Raw genomic sequence first — 26857 nt, 5'->3', positions numbered from 1 at the left:
AAAAAGCAAATACAGTATAGTCTTGATTTATGCGGATTTCCTTTACGCGGTTGGTCATTTACGCTGCACCTGGCCAGACCGGCAATTATTAGTTATGTGGTACATTCCATCATTTACGCAGGCAGGGTGCGCGCTAGGTCACCCAGTCAACAAAACATTACCGAGTTCTTCACCCACCACCCACCACAGCCAGCCCAAGTCAGTGATAGTGAGGATATGGACTTTGAGGGGTTTGACAAAGAGGCCCTGCAAGCCTCTGTGGTGGATAGTGATATAGGTGATGCAGGTGAGGGCCAATAATCTGCCCTCTGCCTCGGAACCAACCCCCCATCCCCGTGTGCCCAGCCATCTCTTCTACTAACGAAAGTGTTAAAAAACCTAATATTATTGATATTTCTCTTAAATATTAATTGTGTGTGCATACCATCATAAAATTAAGATGTTATTTTTACTACAACGTACGTATTGTCGGAAAAAGGGTAGTCTGGCGGTCGGCCCAGTCACTATTTCAATTAATCCCATATGTTCTGTTATTTCGTTTACGCGTTTCTCATTTTACGCGGACCTCCACGGGTTTAATTGACCACGTAAACCGAGACTATACTGTACAGGTAGAGCATCATTTGTTTAACAGAATAGATTGTACATGAAAAACAGTTAACACATCATATTGTGAAAAAATGGCAATTTAGATGTTTCTGAAGGATGAATGTAAAAATGAGAAGACAATTTCCCTGACAAGTGACTGTGTTAGTGTGTCAGCGCCAATATTACTGGCCAAGGTGTCAGTGACCAGTGCATTTATTTATGCCATAATTATGGAAAAACATGACCCTTTTTTTTTTCCTCTATATTTGCCTCTTCAGCAGGGATTTACTGTGTATGCTAAATTGTTTCTTCATATTTCAAAAGTGGTTAGGTTAGGTTACCGAATCCATTTTAAAATAAAAATGATGCTTGCCATCCATAAAGATATTATTGGTTATGTCACAAAGCAAACCCCTTTCTTGGGTTTCAAATGTGTTAGATCATTATACAATAATAGGTTTTACATATAATTGTTTCTCAAGAGATACAGTATTATTATTTTGTTTCCTCTTTCTCCGTCATTCCACACATGCACACCTTACTTCATACATAATAACCCTATACTGTATTGTATACAGTACCGTACAGGTATAAGTACTTGCTTGTTTTTATGTCCATTGCAGTATATTTAAGTCCATTTATATTTTTTAATATCTTATCTTTTTCCTTTTAGAGCACCATCAGCACCTGTAGGAATCTGTGAGGGTCGCTTAGGTACCTTTCAGCCTCAAGAGGATGATGACGATGATGGCACTTCATCAATGAGGGACACTGTGGATCTTGAATGTGCTCAACATAGCTACCAAGATCTTGACTGAAATTAATATTTTTGTAAAAGAAAAGAAAAGGAAATAAATAATAATCTAATTTTTCACAAAATTGTGTATTTTTTGTGTGTAAATTTATCATTTTATGCTTAATTACTATAATATTACTTTGAAGTGAGATTGAAAATTCAAATGTACCTAAGAATACAGTGAAAGCTTTCATAAACATTAAAAGAGAAAGACATTGCTCTCTCAAGATACTAAAGTTGAAAAGTGTTACAGGCAGTCCCTGATTTATGAACAAACAGTTTACAAAAAAATAAAGTTACAAAAAAAAAAAAAAAAAAAAAATCCCATGATTTACATTAACAAAATATCCAGTTATTAAAAAAAAATTCATAATTTTTTTAGTTTTTCCTAAGTACAGTACTGTGATGATAAAAATAAGCCAATTAAATATTGTAAAAAAAAAATTATTCTGTATTTTTACATTTCATATGCTATCAGCACAGTATACAGATATACAATAAAATTGTAGATATAAGAGAAAGTGTGGAATTTAGAAGCGAACAAAAGTTAGGTGTGGATATTGCTGGCTCACATGAGAGAATATAGCATCAACTGACTGATTAACAGCATTTACGCCATGTAAATAAGGTAGCGAGAATTTAGGATGATGCAATAACTCATCAGCAGTCTTGGTTGGGTCAAGCTGAATAAACACCCTTCTCGTGTGTGTCCAGGCCGGACAAGACTCAAACCCTTGACATATTGGTGAAAGATACACGAGTTACTGTTGTAGAAAGGGAATTAATGTATTACTACAGTAATATATTTATCGTACATGTTAGCTTTGCATTTCACTCTCCAGAATTCACTATGTTTCAAATCTTGTCCGGTTTCTCATAAGTACAGGTATAAAATTATTAATAAGATAAATAAATGCAATACAATTGTTATAGCCTGTTAACTATAGGTTCTGTTGAAGTTAACTAGGCTGGTACATTTATATTATATTGGGTTAGAGTAGCGAAACCCAATTGTCTGTTTCTTCCTTTATTGAAGAACTATCGTTTATACAATTCCTGAGTGTATATCAACCGTAACTTTCACTATTTATGGGTGTGAAGAGAAAGGACGGCGGCTATGTAAATAGACCATTTAATCACGTCCTTTCGATGTGAGATTATGAGTGGGACTTCTATGAGGAGTGACCCATCGAGGGAGAACGGAATAGGCAACGTCGTCCTCCCTCGAGGGAAGACGGAACCATCCACGATGGCTCTCAAATAACGTCTTCCTCTAGTCAAGGATATCAAACTACTGCCCGCTTTAGGTGGCCAGGGAGCCGGCTACTTAATGCCCTAACTCAGCATAATATGACGCAGCTTCCCATGGACACACCTTATCACGTGCACTGAACATGTCACCTCATAGCTAGTGTAGTTACAGGGGATGAATCAGTATATAAATCAAATGTAATTAACCCATTTATATAATTCTTCTGTTTATGAAACAGGGGCCATTACACAGTAAGTACTGCATTTATTTCTCTTACTATGTTTATTATTGCTATTAAAAAATATTCTGTTGCACTTTAAGACAGTTTTTTTTTCTCCATAAGAATATATTTTAGCTTTTATAATGAGAGTCTATGGGAAAATGCTATCTAATTTACAAAAACTAAAGACAGGTACAATATACAAAATGTTTTTTTCAGGAACAGAATCCTTTTGTAAATTCGGGAATGCTTACTGGTGTGGGATGTAGAGGTGTAAAGGACTCGGGCTCCATGAAAAAAATGAACTAGAATAAAAGTAAATACGAAGATACTTCTCAAAAGGTCTTTGAAACATGCAGTTCAAGCCCAGAAATCTTAAATAATTAAAATGCACCACTGCATTTATCAGCTGACATCAAGCAAAAGTTTTCACCCACTTCTCACTTGGTGGCAGCATGGGCTTTTTGCCAAAGGCCAGCCAAGCTTGCTTACTCTTTTCTGCTCAATCTCTCTGCTGTGCAGACCCTTGCTCTGCCTCTACCATAACTCTCGATCACATGAAAGAGGCACCAATTCCCATCAACATCTCGAGTGTTTCTTCTACCACTCCACGCTCCTAGAAGTCTCACATGACTTTCTCCATATAAGTTTGTCTTGGAAGTCTTACAAAATTTCTTGACCAGAGACAATATAAGAGAGGCCTGGGAAAAAGTGAGTCAGTTGTTTGAATAACAAGTGTCAGGTTTGGCCAGAAGTTGTTTATGATTTTGCAGGATGAAACTGCTCAGCTTACCAATGACCTGACCAACGAAGATGGAATGACAGATGTTGAAGCAGAAAATGCTTAAGAGCTTCTCGATTTCCAGGGGACAGAACTAACAGATGAAGAGCTAATGGAACTTTCATAAAATCCTGAACCTTCTGAAGAAGTCACAAAAGTGGATGAACCTGAATAAATTTTTGCAAGAAAAATATTGGCCAAATGACAGTGCTGGACAAGGTAACTGACAATAATCCTAATTTTGAGGGAAGCTACAATGTAAGGCACAAAGTTTTTGTAAGTTTGGTCAGTTACAACCAGGCCCATACCCTGTACTTACCTTCATGTATCTAAGATTAGGTTAAAACACAAAATTATACAGTAGTCCCTCAACCAATGTAAGTCTGCACAATACAAATCTGATAATGTGCATAAAATTTAAGTTTATACGCATACTTTTTTAGGTTCACATTGACAAAAAATGGTTAATAAATTTTCTGATACATAGTTCTCAAGTTGCCTTCCTCATCCCAATTATTTCTTTAATGTTTAAACTCTACTGAACACAAATCTGCTAAATAAGGCATTTCCAGGAATGTGCATCTCACATTGGATGAGGGGGTTCTGTATACTGTATAGTAATAAATCTGAAGGGTAATAACAGGGCCATGGTAGAATCATATAAATTATCAAAGTTATCTTTCAATAAATATAAGGCATTATAATTTTCTGATATCTCCTACTGGTAGCTTTTATTTTAAAAAAAAATAAATAAAATATGTTAGTACAGTATTCATTAAGCTATTTAATATTGCAGGAATGTCAGCACAACACACACAAAAATATTCATATAAATTTTATTTGATCATATAGAGGGAGTGTACAGTACCTGTACTATAGCCTCAGGAGACAGAGGAATGTTAAATTTTCCATTACTTTCTCTTTGTATTGGGAAGCATTCAAGTCTTGGTGAATGAAGTATGTGAAGGCAATAAAATGGAGGAAAGTATCTTGAATCATTTACAACAATGAGGAACTCCGACCTTTTTGTACCACTGTCACCCACTACAAATCATCCAGCTGAAAAAAATAAATAAAATAAATAAAATACAAATTAAAATTAATTTCATATTTTCATTACAGTATTACACTTAATAGTAGTAGAACAGTAGTGATAGAATAGTAGTAGTAGGAATGGTAATACTGTAGCAGTGGAGTAGTACTGTAGTTGTACTGTAGTAGTAATGGCAGTAGTTGTAGTATTATTAGTAGTAAACCTATAGCAGAAATAGAAGTAGTCATGCAGGTACAGTACAGTATCAATCTTCCAAAGAGTAAGGAAATTTGCACTCTAAAATTAACTTAGAATGATGATAAATTCTGAGTGCATGACAACCAATGTCAACAACATATCTCATACAATATTTGTAATTAACGCACTGATGCTTTGAAAAAATTCACCATAACTTAAATGCTTTTTTATACTGAAAATTTTATGAAACAGGTTTTGAAAATTCATTTACACCTAATACCACAAAAAAAATTTAAGAAATTCAACAATAATTCCACTAAGAAAATCAGTAGCATGAGAGTTCACCTGAGTACAACAACAACCTAGTACAGTACTTATCTTTCCTCACCTTTTGTCACTCTTGCAGTAGGTTAGAATTAACAGCATATGAAAGTCTTAAGTACTTTCATTCACTCTAACTAATCATACATGTGCATCATTTAGTGTTGTCCTTCCAGTAAAAGATCTCCAGATGTTTTCTATCTAGTTACTCCCCTCACCTCACGAAGACTATTATCACCCACCAGCAGCACATCCATCGCCCCATTACTATCTTTCCCTCTGGTAATGAGATTCACCATCATCATTTATTATCACCAACATTTTACAGAGCCTTTTCCACACTTACCTATGTTAGCCACAATTGTCTGATGTCAGCTCTCCATGCTGTGCAGTCTCTTGCAACCTCTCTCCTCAGGTTCTTAAGTCTAATATCATTTCTTTTAACCATTGACTGCTTTATTTTCAAGAAACCATTAACTATTACTATTTTTCTGCCCTCCCCCACATAAAGTACCTACACTTAAATACTAAAATGTACAAACCAAGTCTTCAACGTCGTCATCATTAACAGCTTGAGGTTGATCAACTGGCTGCTGTGGTTCGTCCATCTGAAGAAATGCCTCTGCTGCATCTGTTGTTATGTTGCTTCTTGGATTTTCTTCACTACTGATCATACCGAGGTTACCTGAATAGTGGACAAATGAGTCTTGATTCATCTTAGATAATTAAAAAAAATATTAGGGAACTGCACCATATATGTTCAATATAATTTATATAACTGCATCGCTATTTTACATGTGGGTTTGAAGGAATTCTAAAATACGTGTATTAATTTTTTTATAAACACATACTATAAGAGCTAATCAGATGGAATTACCATGGCTATCCTGAGCTATAAAATAAAGGTTACATAAAAAATAGATGCTCTATGACATTTCTCATCAAAGGTATACAGCCACTCTCTATATCGAGACACCAACCATAGACAATAAAAAAAGCCATCGTTATAAGGATAAATATGTAAAACACTGTACACCTATATAAAAATAACCACCACCGCACACCCTCATATCTTGGCAAACACTGTAAGTCTGAAACCATACAGTTATTTGGGGCCTTTAGGACTTCTGAATTTTGAATTTTTTAACTTTGAATTTGCATTAATAATTTCTAACTTATTTACTTAATGTATCTACAGTACTGTATATAGTACTGTACAAAGCAAATAATACATTAATATAGTTATGCATAATCTTTTTCAATCACTTAACTCTCACACTTTACATGTTTTTCCACAATTATCTTTAAGGAACATATCTATCATATTAACTGAGGAACACCAATAAAGAAATTATCTGCTAACTGAACAAAGGTGAATAAAGCTTACTTTCTTTGACACGGTCCCAAAGATTATGTTGAGACAGGTAAGTCACAGTATCTTTGAAAGTAGGGGCAAATTTGTTGTAGGTTGATGGATCGATGATAATCGACTCTCGGCGGAAGGCAGTGAGGCAATCCATCACTTTAGTCATCACTGCAGCACTACCACCAACACCACCATTACCAAGACCATCCATCAACTGTATTATAACATCTCCAAGTTCCTTACAAACTGAAAGAATATAACGACTTACAGAAGTTCATATACTGTATAAACAACACTTTTTTCATAAGTTTTCCATAAAAGTGAATCATGTAAGTATATAATTACCTTTACAAAACACATCTACTCTTCTCTACAAAGTTTGGTACAATACAAAGAAAAATTTTTGACATGACAATGAACACAAACTGTATATCATTAATGTACAATCTCTCACTCATCAATTTCTTGATTACACTTTTCACAACTTTCATAACCTGATCTAACAGCTCCAGGCCCATGTAATTTCCAAGTTCAGGTAAATAATAAACCACTTTAGAATTACAATGCGAGACATACTTAGGTTAAAGTTCGGAGCTTCACCGCCGAGGAGTGCCATAAAGTCTTGGACAGGTGTAGCCGAGGTGACATGAGTCACCAGGGGGAGAGTCAAATCACCTACACTCATATTGTCATCTCCATCCAGCTTGGCTTTCTTGTTGCTCTCAAAATCATCTTTACTGTTGACAAAATAATAAGTCTGTGACATGGAATCATTTCAAATACACTGTGATTCACTCAATCACCAGTCCAATTTTATTTTAAGTACTGTATATGAATACATGAATAATATAACACAACCTTTGAAAAGTTCCAGCAGTGACAGGAACTTCTGATGAGGTTTGTAAGAGTTACATGCTTTAATTTCCAGTTTGTCATGGTACAGTACAGTACTCTGTATCTAATTCATTATTCTCACCTTGCAAACATATCTTGGTTGCCCCTTTTGGTTTTCTTAACAATTTGTTTGGTAGGGAAGTGAGTCTTGAAGGAGGATGCCACTCTATCTCTGGTGTCACACAGCCTCTCAGGGGTCTCAAGAATTTTCTGTATAAGACTTATAACCATAAGCTTATATTCTACGCACAAAGTCAGTACAGCATGCCCTTAAAATTCGCGGAGGTTAGGTTCTCAAAATGGCCGCGAATAGTGAAATCCGCGAATAACATTTGCTGATCGGGGGGGGGGTTAAATTTTTACTTGTGTACAAAGAATGTATATTCCCTTTATGTGTTTGCCCTTAGGACAATTATTTCTTTTACCTGTATTGTTTATACTGTATATGTGTGTGTGTGTGTGTGTATAGACATACACACACAAAACACATACAAATAAATAATAATGGGAAAATCCTCTCACAAATAATCAGAAACAAGACAACAAAATGTAATTAAAATGCGAGTCTACCCTCAAGTTCACTCCGTGCTTTGTTATTAAATGGAGTTGACTTGAGGGTAGACTATCACATTTTTAATATATTTTGTTGTCATGTTTCTGATTATATGTGAGAGGATTTTCCAATTATTATTTATTTGTATGTGTTTTGTGTGTGTGTGTGTCTACAAACACATACACTAGTATACAATGTAGGTAAAAGAAATTCCCGTCTCTCGAACGAATGGCTCCCTGTCCCAGCCACGAAAATGCCAGCAATTTAAAACTACCCTTAGACGTTCTTGGGTACACCCACAGTGTCATCCACGAATAATCGAGGTCCGCGAATTGTCAAGGCATGTTGTACTGTTGCTCATGTACTGCCTATACAAAACTGAAAAGTCATAAAACTGTCAGGTACATTAATGTCAAGTTGTGAGCTCATATTATACAGGTACGGGACCATTTATCCAGTATGCTTGGGACCTGGGAATACAGAATAAAGTTTTTTTTCTCCAGAATTTGGAGTGCGAGGCCTAAACTGTACTAAATTAACAGTAAGCCCTCTGTAACTGGCTGCGAAGCCTCTGTTCAGATTACGTACTACATTCACCACTAAAAGTAGCTTTAACTGTACACTTCAATATCTCAGAACTGTAAAACTGCAGATATCAACTGAAAATAGTGCTTTTCACTTTTGAACTTAAAGAAGAAAAAACTCTACAGGAGAGGAAATATTTTTCTACTATTATTTGTAGAATTAACTGCTGCCAGTCTAACTGTAAGATACTCTAAGATAAGGCTCAAGAACTATGTACCAACTATATTAAATAATAGCCAGTCACCCTCTCCATAGAATAAACTACCAAGACACTGCTGTTACCCACACATTCCAGATCCTCTTTCTGGTTGTTGCTAACAATGATGTCATTGAACTAACAACCCACTCTAAGAAACACTCGCCTAAGACCATTAACTCTTCCACACTCTCAGTGTAAGTCAATAATTCATACAAGGTTCACTACCTTGAGACCCTTCCCTAAGTTTCTTACGAACATCAATTTCCACGATCAGTTTGCCAATAAAATCCAATCTATCATCCCCCTCTTTGTAATTCCAATCATAACACATGTTATTTCTAACCACGCTACCTCTAATTTGTGTAAGTTCCATATACAGTCGACCCTCATTAATTCGGACTAATAGGGGGGGAAGGGTGTCCGTTTTAGCCGATTGTCCGAATTAACCGATTTAGGGGTTAATATTGCATAATATTGCATAATATTGCATTATACAGCTATGTGTATGTTTATTTGAGTGCCCCGTCATAGGAGTCCGTTTTCTCTCACTTCAAGACGCCCGAGTCGTCCGTTTTCTCTTAATCTTAGAGTGCACCAGAGACTTCATTATTCCTTAGAAGTGACACAGAATTTGATATTGCAACTGGGGTTGCAATTGTTGAGGCAACTTAGGTATGTCTGATTACAGTTGGAATATTCAATATCCATTGTGAGTGATGTTTAAAGCTTCAACTGTCTTTATGGTTGGTAAAACTTGTCAAGTCTGTCAGTCTGAGTGGCATGTGTGAGGCCTTGTGTTTGTACAACCGCTAAATATATAAATATATAATGTTATGGTAATTATCAGAAACACACATAGGCATGACGAGGTTTATTACAAAGTGATGAAAAGGATACTGTACAGTGGGTAGTTCAAAAAACATGTAGCCATGTCTCTTTATTTGAGTGCCCCGTCATAGGAGTCCCTTTTCTCTCACTTCAGGACGCCTGAGTCGTCCGTTTTCTCTTAATCTTAGAGTGCACCAGAGACTTCATTATTCCTTAAAAGTGACACAGAATTTGAAATTGCAACCCCAATTGCAACTGGGACAATCCCAGAACCAGAAATTTGATACGGACAGTTCAGATTTCGTCCGAATTATCCGAAATCCAGATTAAAGGGGTCCGAATTAACGAGGGTCGACTGTACTCATGTCTCCTCAAAGTTCACCTCCCTTATGCCTTGCAGATTTTGCTTATGAAGCTCCCTGCTCCTGTCCCTTCACATCTTTCCATCCAAATATTACTTACAGCTCATTAACATTTGGGTATACAATACAGTCAGTCACCTCTTTATTACACAGCTAAATTATGAACTTCCATTTTTCTTATCCATTTGCCAGTTATAGAGCCCTTCAGAAGTCTCAGTCATGAGTAGTACCTATGCTAATACCATAGTCTGGAAAAGGTACTCAAGTTTCAATAGTACACATAGATCTGTCCAAAAACATGAATGGTAATTAAAGAGAGAACTTACTACAACATGAGTGGCAGGAAGTGGTATGGGATCGTAGGCGTGAACAGTGCGGTGGGTGAGGACATTGAAGAAATACTGCAATTGAGGGTTGAGCACTTGTGTGGGGACCAAATCTTCCTCTCCATCTCTGACATCATTTACATACAGTATTTCATTAACATCAAAATTAATTAAAATAACTAACAAAAACACTACTGTATATTCAATACTTCCTAATCTAAAGGCAGCTACAGTACTTTGGTTATCCCTAAAAGTTCCATGTTCACTATTATCATTAAATATTCATAAGAAGGGGATCATCATAATTATCACATTAAATACAGTACAGTATTCCACACTACAATGCATAATTACCTTACATACAAAACCTCAAAGCACGAGAAAAGTATCCATCTATAAAAATGGGTCTAGGATAACGATCAGTCCCTGTTATTTGTCAGGTTACGTCATAAAAAATAGAGATGAATGGTGAAGCAACTGACAGCGAGGAATTTTCCCCATAAGAATTAATGGAATAAGTGGGAGTACATTCCTAGTCATTGCTAGCATCACTCGTGAAAGAGGAAATTTTATGTAATTAATTTAATGAAAATGAATATTACTGTGTAAATTACATAGGCTCAGCGTGGCTGTACACCACAACAGGTAATGACAAATGTAAAGGACGAAAACCACGAATAACAGCAAAATTTTTCCACTCCTGACGAAAGACAAATATGTGAAATGACGAATAGAGACAAATAATGGGGACGAACTGTAACATCAATGCCATTAATACTCACTCTTCTTGGCTGGTTAGATCCATAACAGAAATTAAGTCATCCATTTTCTTAGTGTCACTGTCACTAAACTTCCCCGTGTAGCGTTGAAGGGTAGGAAAGGTGAACATACGAATATCTTCTTGATATGGAAGTGGTATCCAAATAAGACACTGTTAAAACAAAATAAATGTTACTTTGGGTGGGTAGGTAACACATTCAATCCCTGGTGAGAGTAAATTGAGAGGGTGGATAAATGAGGTGCTCTGGGTTGGAACAAGAGTAGTGTCAAAATGACTTGAGATATGTTTAAAGATACCATTATGCATAGTTAAAAACTGAACTCTTAACTGTATTTTCTGGTGTTCTTAATTTCTTCTCGTCTGGAGCCCCTCAAATAGTAGTAAATCAAGTGGCCCCCAGTCCCAAAAGGGCCCAACCTAATATAGCCAATCCATTACAAATAGGAACCATTAATATTGATGTTTACTTGGATTTGAGCTTACTATAATTCAGCCCTAATCCTGCTATGACTGGGGCTTATTTAACCAGTTTCTACTAATTAGTCTAACTTAGAAAAATTTTCACTACTCAGAGGCTCTCTAGAATTACTGACGCTGAAGGCAATATATTTGGACATAATTACCTCATAATCTGCTGTTATATCTGGGAAGAGTGCACCCATGACGGGATTAGAATTAGTGTTGTAGATCCTCCTGGTAATAGCCACCATGTCTAACTCTTCTAATAGTTGAATGAAGACTGACAGTGCCACAGCTGCTGCCTGCAACACCAGTAACTTGTTTGTTAGTCTGGAAGCATTTTAAACCAACAACTGTGCTAATACACCTACAGTAAACCCTTGATAACTCGGCACATATGGGGCTCTGGCCATGCTGAGTTATCCCAAATCCCGACTTATCGAGGCACTTCCCCCTTCCTACAAAAATACAATACAAAAAAATTATCGACCCATATATGTGTACACGTAATTACTAAATGTAAAAAAAGTAACACTTACCAACACTGCAGGTGAAGAATAAAGCATCATAGTAGGTGACACCAAGGCATGGTAGGTGACACAGATGCATGACAGGTGAAACAAAGGCATGGTAGGTGACACAGAGGCATGGTAGGTGATGCAGGTGGCCAGATATGCTGAGATTTTCCCAGATAATTTTACATATCTCGGAATTTCCCAAGTTATACTAATACATTCCGAGACCATATCGATGCCGAGTTATATGATATTCCGAGCTATCAAATGCTGAGTTACCGAGGGTTTACTCTACCACACAAGCACACTTCCCAATGTGCAATCATGGCATTACCCAGACAGTGCTCACTCACACTTAAAGATGCTCACTCCTACTCTCAATTCCCTTGAGTTTACCACTTGCACCATTTACCAAGAAGTCTAAATGCTCAGCACCTGCTTCTCCTTCCAGCCTACATCACCAAAACTGGTAAGGTCACAAATTTTTTTTTCCAGGAAACCCGGGTGTGACCGAGCTAGGGCTGGGTAATTGATTTTTCACATACATGTGCCCAACACTTTGGATTTAGTCAGGTGCTCCGTGACCCCACCTCCCCGTACATGTTTAAGGATTAGTGATTTATGTCAGGTGCAGGTAATGTACCTCTACGTCAAGCTGCCAACCTGCCTTTAGTCAGTTGGTGTCAAGTTGTCAACATTTCAAAGGAACCTGGTTTGTTCACATTTGAAGGACAAAATCAACCATTTCTACAATTACTGTACCTCCTCATCTGGTCGAGCAATGACGACCAAAACTTGATCCCCAGCACGCATTAGGTGAGGCACGCATGATGACTTGGTAAGTCCTAATACAGTAAGACATCGAGGACTGTTTGAACTGTACTTCAATTTTGCATCCTCATCTGTTCAAAAATACATAAATTGAAAAAGAACATTAGTATTATTAAAAACAAGTTTACTACAAAGTAATGCAAAGATATAAAAGGTTTCTATTATATACAGGAAGAAAATGTACACTGAGCTTTGAAGGAATACCATGTCTGAATGTCACACTGGAAGAAACTTTGATACAGGTAAAGAAATGTGGCAGAGGCTATAAGTGAGGCTGCTCAGCGGATGAAGAAAATTCAGGTTGTCCAGGTAGTGTGGCATCTAGAGCATGTTCAGTCAGTTTCAACATTTGGTATGACATGTTACATGTAACTTGTCTCAAGAAAGCGGAGGAAACAGGAACTGTTACAGACACCCGTGAAATCAATCCCATCTCAAAAGGGAATAAGATTTGCTTATGTTCAAGTTCAATGATGGCAGCATTATTTTCGTTGACTACAAAACCAGTGACTGACTGGTTCTACATACAAAACTGAAGAAAATAAGACCCTGGTTGTAGCTGTAGTAAAATTAATATGGTTGTTTTAAGTAATGTTATTTAATGTTAATAAATGGAACAATAGAAGTAGCTAACGATAATGGTAAAGAAAAAAAGAGAGATCGCGTATGTAAGTGCGCACATGTGAAAACATATCGTCATTACTCTTTATAAGAATATGAAAGCAACACTTATTTACCGTTCATATATATTTTAATTAATGTTTCTGATTTTTTTTTATTGAACTAATGTTTGTGTGCAAAATGAACAATACAATTCATTAATAATACGTGGAATATTAACACAAGGAGACGAGACGACTGCCGGCATTGTTTTCGTTAATTCTTACAAAACCAGTGACTGATTGGTTCTACATATAAAACTGAAGAAAATAAGACCCTGATTGTAGCTGTAGTAAAATTAATGTAAAAAAATTAATATGCTTGTTTGAAGTAATGTTATTTAATGTAATAAATGGAACAATATAAGTAGCTAACCATTAATGGTTAAGAAAAAAAGTGAGACTGCGCGTATGTGAAAACATATCGTCATTACTCTACATAAGAATATGAAAGCAACACTCGTTTACTGCTCATATATACTGAAGGGTTAAATGTTGTACTCTGTATAGACAAGCAGAGAGAGAGAGAGGGAGCAGCCGACCTGCCGGATGTAAACAAACCTTAATTTCCCCCAGCTTTGTTGTTTTTTATGGGGATTGGCCCACCCGGGCATAGGTCACTGACCCACATTGGGGCCTGAGGGGCAAAAATTTAATATTCCTGTAATTATAATAATAATAATAATAATAATAATAATAATAATGCAAAAAAAAAAAAAAAAAAAGCTGCCTATCTACCTATTGGACAAACTAAAATCGTTCCGAACCACGGGAGTTTCCAGACCACAGAATGCCGGACTAGAGAGGTACAACCTGTATACAATACATCAAAAGGGATTTTCACTAAAAATGAAAGTTTACCTGAGACAGGAACCAATGTTTTTCCATACTTGTAACCAGGAATAACTTCCTCAGCTTCAACTACTGTTTGTGCATCATCCTGGCGATGGTAGGACGCTTCACTCAAAATTTCTTCCGACTCATCATGGGCGTACTTTGTCTTCCATGTGGGGATTGTTTGACGCTTCACCTATATACAGTATCAGGAAAGAGAAAGGTCTTAAATATTTCAAGCAGATCATTAACCAGTTATATATTTGGCTAATAACAGACAATTTTATTCAGCACAGAGGGGATCCCATAGACAAGTGGTTAAAACCTAACCTAGGGTTTGTTTATACAAACCCTGCTCTTTTGTTTATTCAAGGATCAAGAGCCTCAGTACAGTACAGTACAGTACAGTACAATACAGTACAGTATAATGTAACGAGGTTCACGTGCATAGCCTCATGAGATGACATACTCTTAGTTTGCCTGAGATAAACTATGATTAGTTCACCTAGTCTTTTCAAGTAGCTCAAATATTCGATCTAATTGGTGAATAAAAAAAAAAAAAAATAAAAATTCTTAAATTCACTGCATTATGCTGAATGTAATTTTTTAGGATTCTGCCAACATAGGTTTATGAGCTCAATGTACTTTATATATTCGACCACTACAATACTCTACTGTGAAAATATTACTCCCTCAAAACAGTCAATACGGAGGACAATGGTGCCCAAGATAGAGAGGCTTATGCACCACACAACAAACTCTTACTATCAACCTCGAAATTCTATCTGTGTTGAAGTTGACAACTAAAACCTAGTAAAGTACTGTACTGTATTATATCTTAACCTTGATTAAGCCAGTGATGGGAATCAGTAACTCTCGGCCAATTTCTAATTCGGTGTTCCAATTCATACTAGATGCAGAGGTTCTTTGAAAGAATATGAGCTGTGGAATGGCTTCATCAAAGCTGCATGATATGCCATCAACCTGTGAAACAAAAACAAAAAATCATACCATTAACTTTTAGAATGACTATATTGTGATGGAAAAAAGGAAATGTAATAACATCAGATACAGCAGCTGCCTTTGGTTATTTTGTGACCTTTTATACCTAATTTAATAAAACAAATTTAGGTACCATCAGTCCCTGATGTAATGTTTAGCCTATTGTATGTAATAAAGCAATAGATTAATGAATAAACCTTGATCAAGATATCATTTCTTGATATTTAAAATATTTTTATTATCTACAGTACAGTATACTCTTTGTAGTGGGAATCACTGTGTGGATGCCATCCTGAACATATGGACAGCTGCACATTAACATGCAATAGCTCCAATGTTTACATCTGGTACAGATTTAATTCTGTATAAGCAATAAGAAAAACTTATTTATTCCCATCTTCTACAGAAAAATTTTCTCAAGATGTTGATTAGTGCTGTTACTGGGTAAGTCAGAGGCTGCAGGGCTGTGACGTAGTATTATGATACACCTCTATATTCTTCTATTGCTGTGAAATTTGATTTGTTTCTGTACAGTTTTCTTTATTTTTATTTTTCCTTGATGTATTAGAACACTGGTTGGTTGTATCTAGTAAGCAAATAAACCTTTTAACTTTTATTTGGTGATTTTTTTTTTGGCTCGGTGATTTTTTTTGGCTCTCCAGTTCCTAACCCCTTATTTTGTATTGAATTACCATACTGTACATGTACAGTATGTATTGTTATCTCTCAACAGTATACCAAAATAATTGGTAAGCAGCCAGTTCAGTACAGAGAGGTAACACTGAAATTTGAGGAGCAGTTCAGTATAGATAGGTACTGTAATACTATATTTCTATAACATGATTATACAATTCACAAACTTTCTCAGTCCCCATCTCACAAAAAACTTGAAGCTACTGTGCAGGGAACTGTTACAATGGAGCATTAGCTATTTGACATCAACATGTTCTAAATACACAAGAAACATGGGGAAGCTTGAATGTTACAGCTGGCAGTGAACCTCACAATCTTTCATGCTACATGTTATATTCTTAAATCATACAATAACCATAAATCACATACAGTACAGCAATTCCTAAAATTACACATGGGTCATGTTCCTAGAGAATGGTGTGTAAACTAAACTTGTTTAAATCAATGGTAACTATTCATGACAAATAAAAGGAAGCATTTCTTGACCTCCAAACAATATTCCTTCCTTTCATATACTGTACTTCACTTGTAGTTAAGGAAATAATGAATTAAAAGGTATATTTAATGAACCTCAAATGTAAAAATAAAAAAGGGACTTACTACACTTGGTATTCTATAGCAAAATTGTGTACTGTGAGTACTATATTGATCTCATGTAATTTGAGTGTTCACTGTACTTAAGTCTATACAATACTAACTTCTGTCACAATCCTGGTCGCAAGGAGTTCACCTGCTAGCTGGACTGGTGACTTAGGTTTACCATTCCAGTTCTGGGGTACAGCTCCTTTCCTATTCTTATCTTTACTTGCTCCATTGGATGGTCCGGGTTCATCCATATCCTCGTCATCGTCCACATCCGCCATATTTGGCCCACTGGTGGTAGAATTCAGTAAAATTCAAAATTACAATTCACATTACAACTATCCAATAGACATACAAGGAAAAAAATCTCATGCCTGTACCACACATGACTAAAGCAGCTCATTCATTTCTCAAGTTATATAGTGAACATATAAATTGGTTACTGTAGTTATAGACAACACTGACCTTACTAGTGAATTATAAAGGAGGTATAGTATAATGATCTAATACAATCAAACTATGGTCAGTGGCAGGACAATTAGGTAGTACATCTTCTGAAAACATGTGATTAATAACAAGCAGACAAGGGACTGATTTGTTATTAATCATAATCAAATAATCATATTTCCTACAATGATTTTTTGGATGATTAAAAATCTTTATTATAATTGTAATCATGATGTGAAAACATTTACTAATCACAGTACTGTACTGTGTAATCATAATCAAAATTTGACAATCATTCTGAATTGCTGGCAAAATGTTCCAACCTGATCCCTGCAAACTATCTGATGCCCACTTTGAGGAGCTCATGTTTCTAAAATGCAATATATAAGCTTGTCAGGAAAATTCAACATTTCAACAAGTACTGACTCTGATTAATCTGTAGATTATCGTTTGCTTATTTTTATCATTATGTCCAAAACATAGTACAATACAGTGATCCCTCGGTTAACGAGCAGCTCGGTTAACGAATTACCTTCCATAAGATTCTTCACTTCGGTTAACGAGCAATCCCTCGATTAACGAAATCCTTACGAGCTCCCCTCAACATGTTTTCGCTCGTTCACTAGCTGTCCTATTAGTCCGCCAATACTGTAATCGGTTCTAGGGCTTAAATTCCTTACCATTTTAGTAAATACCCTGTATCAAGAAGGTTGTACTATTCAATCATTTTAAAAGTTTTATATTAAATTTTTTAGTCATTTTAACAATTATTGAATATAATTGAAGTTCAGGAAACTAGTTTTATGCGCGCCAAACAGCCACTCAACACACCAAGCTTGGCCTCAGTTTGTTTACAGGTTCAGAAGAAGGAACATCTAGTTTGAGACTCTTCAACATAAATGCTTTTTTTCTGTGTTTCCAGTCAAATTATTGGTCATTTTGAAATATATTTTACATATTGATAATATATAACGCAGTGTAGTGTTGATTTAAAAAAAATAATCTTGAATTACACCAAGTGAACTAAAATTTTATGGGTGAAATGGCAGCATGGGGTGACTTCTCTTCCACCCCAATGCCTTCTCTTCTCCCTTCTCCTCCACCCCCATTCTAATTCCCATCATCATCATCATCAACCAGGAGCCTTCTACATGCACACCTCAAAGTAAGTGTACTTTACTGCATTTATTTTTCGTGTGTATGTAATTTTTGGTGAGCTGGAACCAATTACCCAAAAACCCATTAAAACAATGGTTTCGGTTAACAAATTTTTCGGTTCACGAGCAACCTTCTGGAACGAATTGTGCTCGTTAACCGAGGGACCACTGTACCTATATATACTATTATAAGGCATACTCATTTCACTTGCATTCAAGTAAAAAATGTTTGTAGTAATCAAGTAAAAAAATGTTTGTACAGTAGTATTATTATTGTCTACTACCTTGTGTAAACTATATCATAACAAATGTACTCATTTTACTTTCAGCTTCACACTACATCACATTCAAAATCATATACTGTAGAGTACTGTACAGGTATAATCAAATACCTGTACAGTAATCATAAAATCAAATACAGTACAGTATAGTAACCAAATAATTAATCATAATCATGTTTTTTAATGATTATATATTCCTAATACAGTTGTCCCTAGATTAACCCTTAGGCCCTGGGAGACGTTCAGCGCGCCCCGGGTGACGCTCCAGAGCGCGCACCTATTCCCGCCACAGTTTAAATGCCCAGCGTGACTATTCATTATCAGGTTCCAGTGTGACTATTTGCCTCTCACACCACACGCTCGGCCACAAGGAAGCTTCCTGAACATAATTACCTACTTTTGTTTGTTTCAATTTCATTGTTTATCAATTTTATCATGTTGTATCAAAGTAATATTGATAAAAGTTGTGTAGTTGTATTGTAGGGTAGTATTACTGTAAAACAATGCTATGATTATAAGTGTTTTTATTTGTGGAATTATTATTATTTTATGCATTACTTGCTCTACCAAACACAAAGACAGCCAGGCAGACACGGTGACCTAATGGTGAGTGTTGCCAACCACTTTTTTTATGAAAAATTATGCAAATACTGTAAAATATTCTAAATTAATTATTTATAGCAAATAATACTAAGATTAGTAAATACATACATTATTGACCACTTCAGACACAAAGGAGTGCTAAAAATACCTGCTAAGTGCTGAGGGACCACGAGCGTCAGCTGTCAAACTAACACTGTCTCCTTATCTTTCCCCCTCCTCCCTCCCTCTGCTCGGCCAGAGAAGTTTCTCGAGGGTCAATATATAGTTTTTCTTACTTATTTTTTATTGTTTTATCATTTTAAAAGGTTAAAAATTATTTCTGGAAAATTAGATTTTTTCTCAATTTACCCCCGGGTGGGGGGTACTGCCACCAGCACCCTAACCCGGGCTTAAGGGTTAACGAATGGGCCAATTAACGAAATTTCGGTTAACGAATTAGCTCCAATAAGGATTTTCAATTCCATTAATGAGTAAAACTTTGATTAACGAAAGCTTTGCGAGAAACACGCAAGAAATTGGTTCTATGTTTACATTCGTTTCCAATGGAGTAAATATCAAGAAAGTTGTGCTCTTAAATATTTTTGCAAATTTTATATTAAAATTATCGGTCATTCTAATTTAGTTAACATATTGATAATATATACAGTACAGGGAACAGTTTTTGTGTACCAATCAGCTGATCGAATCACCCACCAATGCTTCTCAGTTTAACTTTGTTTACAGTAGAGTGAACATCCAGTTTGTTGGTCTCTTGAATATTTTTGCATTTTTACATTAAAATTATTGGTCATTCTGAAATTTAGTTAACATATTGATAATATACAGTGCAGAAATTATTATGAAACATGAAGAAGGCATTAGAACCAATGCACTCTGTAAAGAATATGGCATGTCATCATCGACTGCCTCTACAATCAGCTGTTTGATATGTAAACAAAGCTGTCGGGAATATGACAAGTAAGTTAAAATATAGTATTCTATTGTTTTTTATTTATTATTATACAGTATACTGTACAGTACAGTACTGTATTTAGTTTATATTTAATGTTTTGTTAATTCTATTACCGGTATACAGTACTTCGTACGTATGTACTTTTTCTGTGAGTTGGAACCAATTACCCAATATACCATTGAAATATTAGATTCAGTTAACGAAATTTTCGGTTAACGAACGACTCTGTGGAACCAATTGTGTTCGTTAATCAAGGAACCACTGTATAGTCATAATCAGCATTTATTGTGATCATTAATCATAAGCTTAATTTTAAACAAATGGTGTAATCAGCTTCAAGATTGATTAACAAGTACAGCTGTAATGCTCACTTACATTATACTTAAGTCAATACCCGTATTCTTAAGTCCTGAAATAATCTTAGAGGACTGATCATCACTGAACTCCCCACTGAAGTCTGTTATCAGGACAATCTTCTTACTGCAAAACTGTAAATCACTGAAAAGACAAAATTACAATATTGAATTAATTTCTGACACAAGCCCTGGGATGAGGAATGTGAGATATATTACAAAAAATAACACATTTTGATCTACCAAAACCCATAATATCTTCAAAAAACAGCCACATTTTTTTTTCATTATTAGATGCCTTACTATAGCACAAGTTAGCCTCAACCAATCCCAACTAATTTTCCCTCATTTGGCTGCCATGCTATAAGTGTTTCCCCAGTAAATACCTAAGATATCCATTTGGTAATCCATGTCACTCCAAACATCAAGGCCATCTTCATAACACCAAGCTTTTCAAACATACACAAACTGCTGCTTACTAGATATATTCCCTCTTCTGTCTAGTGCCTACTTTCCCCATCATGTCTGTCTCCTTCTTCGTCTTTTCCTGTCTCTCCTAATATCCAGTGCCTATTTAAATACTCTTTCTACCACTCAATCCTTTCTACCTCCTTCACTGTGTCTATATCACTTCAGGAATCCCCAGTCAGGTCTTTGTCTAACATGCCCTCCCCTCCCACATCTCCCTGTCTCTCTTATTCTCTGCTCAATATAAATGTTGCTCTTAAACTCATCACTTTTTATTTGTTTCTTGTTGTTGCATCCAGAATCTTCTTGGCCAACTCTCCCCCAATACTGTACTCTAGTGATACTGGAAACAAACATCAAAAAGAAGAAAAGAAAAACTATTCCTGTGAGTACCATTACTGAGTCTCTCCTCAACTTACGACGGGGTTCCATCCCGACGACCAGGACGTAAGTCAAATTGGTCATAAGTCGAAAAGACGAGAATATTACATAGAAATTATAAAATGAAATACAGTAGAGTAAAAGTAATCAATAATGAAAAATGAATAAAGTGTTACTGTGCACTTACCTTTAACGTAGTCAGCTGAATGCACACGGGGCCTCAATAATATTTTAATTAAGCACGGAGACTACATTAATTGGATGAAGCAGAGGAGGAGACAGGGCTGGGTGGGTCATCAAGTTTGCTTTCTTCAAACAGGCTAACATACTTGCTTGTTGAAGGTATTGGATCATCTTTAGGAAGTGAAGAGGCAGCAGTGGTGGGGCGTGAGGAGACAACAGTGGGGGACTTCTTAAAAAATATGTCCAATTTAGACTGCACAGTTTGCCCTTTCTTTTCATTGTAAATCTCCCAGTAGCAAGCAAGTGCATCTTGGATCAGTCTGGCAACTTTTGCAAAATGCTCAACATTTTGATCCATTTCTTCAAACATTTGCATCCCTTTATTAATAGTAGCAAATGCCTCTGCCATTTGTTTCAATGAAAACTTTTTGAGGGGTGCAGGTTCTACTTCTACATCTTGTCTCTCTTCTTCCGCTGCAATTTTCTGTGCATCCAGTTCAATAAGATCCTCATTACTTAGCTCTTCTGCTACACTTTCCACCAACTGCTCAACATCTTCATTATCAATTTCTAGCTCCAACTATTTACCCATCTGCACTATCTTGTTACTAATCTCAGAAATTGCTTCATCTTCATTAAATCCTTTGAAACTGTTCACATATCTTTTCAGGACCTTCTTCCATATCACATTCATGCACTGACCTGTAACCTCATCCCATGCTGCAGCTATGTTCTTTGTACATTGCAAAATGTTGTAGCCCTTCCAAAACTCTCTGAGTGTTTTCTTACCTCCAGTAGCAGGTTTTGCCTATCTTTAAATTACCAACAATAAATACAAGCATCCTTCACCAAAAACAGTGAAATTATAATTTTAGATGTAAAATTAGAAATTATTTAACCATCATTTATGAGAGAGATAATACAATGCATATACTTCTTGGTAAATCACTCATTAGACATCTTATGTAATTTATTTATGCATTCTTACAATAATCACATGCTTAATGTATTAATGCCATACACTTACCAATAGTAAGAAGTGTATTACTGTATGTGCTGGCTAGCTAGTGCAGTGTAGTGGTGGTGGTCGTTGTGGAGTGAGGTGGTGGTAGCAGTGGTCAGTTGAATATGATGCTTTTCAGTAAATCATTCATTACCACAACTTATGCAATGAACAATTGTGCCTTATAAAGCGTAAAATACACTACAATACGTGCATCAGTTTTTTTTCACTCACCACTCTTACACGACGTGACCACCTATTACATACAATTACATCACTTTAATACTGCATCATGATATTGTGGCATTGAGAATTTTTAATATCATGATTTTTGGGCTTATCTGAATGAAAACTCCCACTTTGACTGACTCATGGAATGTAGCCCCATCAACACCATGCTAAAATATGTTCACTTAAAGACTGGGTTTTCAGGAATGCAACCTGAACATATACTGTATCATGAGATACCCGTACCTGTATGCAGAGGCAGATGTGCCTATCATTCACACTGGTCCTAGACCAGTTAACATAAAAATACACAACAAAATAAGAAGGCCATATGATACTCACTCAGGGTCTTGCAAAAGGTCCATGGCAACTATGAGAGCATCTAGCCAGTCTCCCGGGGAATTCCCACGAGGAAGGTCATCCACTTCAGCTATCATCTGCCAATCCACAAACCTTGGCTCTTTCATTACTATGGAAAATATAATCGTTCAAGTTAGTCTAATTAAGAACAGATTATCGTTTGGTTACATTCTGAAATGTGAAAATATTTTATTAGATGGAAAAGAATGAAGTCAATACCAAAAAAAGAACAAATGATTGACATTCAAATCTCTTGAAACTAGATGGCTGAAGTATAATGCACACACACACACACATTCTAAGCCTATGATCTATAACCAGGAGATATAATACAAGTGGCTTGAGGCTAATCTAAATAAGGAGTACAGGATCCATCACTGTTGCAAATGTCACCCTTATAAGGTCGAGTACAAGTAACTGTTTCTTTAATTGACACTAAACAACATGAGGTCAGAACAAGCTCATGAATATGCACCTTGCCCCTCCATTTGGGTCAGCCATCTTGTTTTTCCGAGGCAACAATACCCATTCATTCCCTGAAGAAGGATACAAATCATTTAGATTATTCCCATTCACTAATGTCGGGTCTCAGTGTGCACTCTACTTGAGCTGCCCAACTAAGTATAGCTACCAGTAGCCATAAATGAATACTGTAGTGCCTGTGAACAGTGTTGGGGAGGCCAAAAGGCCTACAATAAAAATCTAGATTATATAAAGTAAAAATGGTAACAGAACAAGAACTGTATAACTTTAATAACAGGGAAACTCTAACACCTCACCTGTGATGTGCTGGTACTGGTTAGCTTTTGCAAGACGATTCTCCGTGTCATTAGTGCCAAACAACACTATGCCAACCATGTCTCGACATTTTTCAGCAAACAGCTGCAGAATTTAATTTGTTTTATGCACACAACCAGCACCATATAATTATTGTAAATAAAGAGGTTCAGTATAGGTGCAAACTTAATAAACAAGCATCTAAAAATAAAACTTTCCTTGAAAACTATTTTTCACTTTGTCCATTGTATACAAGACAAGCAGCTATGTACAGTATAAGCATAATACATTACCTTTCTCTGCAGGATATTTACTAAACATGTCTTGGACTGAGAGAAGAATGTTTCACCTACTCCTGCTCGTACGCCAGGGCCGACATCCATCACCACCACAATGCCCTCCTAAAATTTATATGATATAGTACAGTAATTATGTTATGCCTAAGCTTAACCTCACCTACTGATCTTAGGTATACTGTACTGTAGTTTGGTTATTTTTGGTTATAAAGTTACAGTATTTCTCTATTTATGAACTTTAGGTACGATGTTTGAAATTTCAAGTTTAACAAAATAGGTATTGTACATACGGAAAGAGGTGAAAGAAACCCCATTCCATTCACCTGATGATAATGCCATGTTTGTTTATGTATCAACTGTTTATGTGACTAGGAATGAATCATGCTCACTAAGAAACAGCAACTACAGTATATCAAATTTTTTTTTTATATAATGATAAATTTTTCTGACAGGAAGATTTTCCCCCCAAAAGACAAATAGGATTTGCAATTCTTATAATACTGGACAGTATTAGTTTGGCAATACACAGAAGCCCTTCCCACCATTGTCCTTCCATACACATGAACACCTCAAGGTTTATTAGGTGGTATCATTTTACAAGTGGACTCTCAAAAGATGTTTCCAAATGAATAGTTGCTATAGGTAGATCTCATCCAACTCTTATGACTTTTCCTTATGGCATTTCTATCCCAAATTACATTAAGCATGATATTTAATTTTTTTGGTTATTTACAATATATATTCCTCCAACAAATTTGCTCTTATTGGTACCAGATAACATAATACCCGGTGAGTACTTTCTGCTTAATATGGCAAGGGGTCCAGGGGGGGGGGGGGATCCCCCAGCTAGGAAGTTAGGTAGGTTTCTTTCGTTAGATAGGTCAGGTCTTATCAGGTTCATTATTATTCATTTGCGACAGAAGTGTATAGAATGAAAGTTACTCGGAATGATGAGATATATCTATTGCATGCATTAAAAACCTTAAAATCACAGAGTCCACTTGTAAAAATTTACCTATTAGGTTGTATTGGGTTAGGTTAGGTTAGGTTAGGTTTGGTAGGCTAGGGTATTAATACAGTATTTTGGTTGATATAGGTAGGTCGCTGGGAAGCATTCCGTCAATTTGGGTTTGGTCAGCCAGTTTTGGGGAAACATTTGTCAACAGTTCAAGCCAAAACAAAGTATTGCCAGCTGGAGTGCTGGATGACATGTACAGTCTTTATTTGCAGAAAATTTGGGAAGAAACAATTGAAAATAATATAACTCCTCTTCCCAAATTAGTTTATTCTTGCAAATTTTTCATTAGGTAGCTGGTTAACACAGACCCCTGTCATTTAGTGTTACCTAGATTTCTTTGGTTCACGTCGGTCCGACTAATTACCCAAATGTAGCCGCAGTGAAGTCAAATAATGGTCCTACATGAATATATCGGACTGCCAATCACTTCTCGACTAGTATTTGGTGTCACAAAGTCACAAAAAATTGGAAAACTTACTTTAATCTGAGTTAATAGATCGCATGCATGTACCGAGGGAGCGAGTAATTACCCAAATGTACCCAAATGTAGTCGCAATGAAGTCAAAAGATGGTCCTACAAGCGTAAATCGGGCTGTGAATCACTTCTCGATTATTATTTGGTGTCATAAAGTCACAAAAAATTGGTAAACTTAATTTAATCTGAGTTGCGTTAGGTTAGGTTAGGTTAGGTACATGCACTCGATCTATTAACTCAGATTAAATTACGTTTTCCATTTTTTTTTTTACTTTGTGACACCAAATACTAGTCGAGAAGTGATTGGCAGTCCGATTTATTCATGTAGGACTATTATTTGACTTCATTGCGGCTACATTTGGGTAATTAGTCGGACCCAAGACAGACAATACTCTATGGTTCATTCCAGCCAAAATTACACATAATTCAGAGACCAGTGTTTGTCAAGTCACTCAAGTACCAATGGTGTAGAAGCAGTGGCACTACAAGGTTAAGAAAGTCACTAAATGCTTCAAGAGGCTCCAGGTAGATAAATAGCTACAGTATTTATTCAGTAAAATCATTTTACAAGTTCACATTCATTCCTCACGTATAGTCAGCCATGTGAGAATTGTACTCAGGACACAATGGTGAGACATACGCTCATTACAGATGTACAATATTAGTAGAAAATAGGTGATTTAGGTGACCAAGAATTACCAAATTTAAGGTGAAAATACACGATATAATTCTCTCCTTTACCAGTGGTTGAAGTATTTTTGTGTATAGCTTATTAAAATACTTACCCCGGGTTTAGCTCTCGGTCCCATTACGTAGATGTGATATAATACAATCAAAGATTATAACAAGAAAGATGTTCAATTCTCCAGACAAATAATAACGCGTGTGAGTCGCTGCTTGCCGCCACTTTCCTTTTACCACAAGAGAACAATGTGTCTATCTCTGTACACCGTCCTGTCTGTATCCGAATTTGTCGCCATAACTACTGGTACAATAATTTCTTTTTCGCAATTTACCCACTAGTTAAAGTTATAATTACAACTTTATAAATCTATCAACATGGCATAATAAATAGACTCTCGGGAATTATCCGTAAATAATTATGGTTTCCATTACGTGAGTCGAGATAATAATTTAATTATCAGTTTAAACTGTTTGAACACTTATCAGCTTACTCTCTTTTTATAAAATGACAAAATATATCTAAATAAAAACTT

At 36.0% G+C, this 26857-nt stretch overlaps 2 protein-coding genes across 6 annotated transcripts in view; one reads left to right on the top strand and one right to left on the bottom strand.

Moving 5' to 3' along the window:
- LOC121879078 (5-phosphohydroxy-L-lysine phospho-lyase-like) overlaps window positions 1-1706 on the top strand; it is a 40759-nt gene extending 39053 nt beyond the window's left edge. For all 4 annotated transcript variants that reach the window (XM_042385578.1, XM_042385580.1, XM_042385577.1 and 1 more), the window contains one exon: window positions 1262-1706. In XM_042385578.1, the coding sequence (XP_042241512.1) occupies window positions 1262-1406 (145 nt within the window). In that variant the 3' untranslated portion in view covers window positions 1407-1706. The remainder of the gene's footprint in view (window positions 1-1261) is intronic.
- LOC121879077 (X-ray repair cross-complementing protein 5-like) lies at window positions 928-26670 on the bottom strand. 2 transcript variants are annotated; one of them, XR_006091271.1, is made up of 18 exons: window positions 26426-26670; window positions 24145-24252; window positions 23854-23956; window positions 23057-23183; window positions 20474-20596; window positions 16775-16949; window positions 15225-15365; window positions 14409-14577; window positions 12820-12959; window positions 11707-11844; window positions 11085-11233; window positions 10303-10429; window positions 7532-7659; window positions 7132-7292; window positions 6577-6801; window positions 5732-5874; window positions 4506-4696; window positions 928-1402 (listed from the first exon to the last, which is right to left on the bottom strand). XR_006091271.1 is itself a non-coding variant. In XM_042385576.1 (17 exons), exons 1-17 carry the CDS (start codon window positions 26447-26449, stop codon window positions 4682-4684), a joined length of 2196 nt encoding a protein of 731 aa, XP_042241510.1. In that variant the 5' UTR covers window positions 26450-26670; the 3' UTR covers window positions 4458-4681. The 2 variants fall into 2 exon arrangements, 1 of the variants encoding a protein (XP_042241510.1); XM_042385576.1 differs by lacking the exon at window positions 928-1402 and having other exon boundaries at window positions 4458-4696.
- Window positions 26671-26857: the final 187 nt, after the last annotated feature.

Source organism: Homarus americanus, unplaced genomic scaffold (genome assembly GCF_018991925.1).
Source record: "Homarus americanus isolate GMGI-L3 unplaced genomic scaffold, GMGI_Hamer_2.0 scaffold4060, whole genome shotgun sequence".
In the NCBI taxonomy this organism is placed as follows: domain Eukaryota; kingdom Metazoa; phylum Arthropoda; class Malacostraca; order Decapoda; family Nephropidae; genus Homarus; species Homarus americanus.
This window is presented reverse-complemented; position numbering and strand designations above follow the sequence as displayed.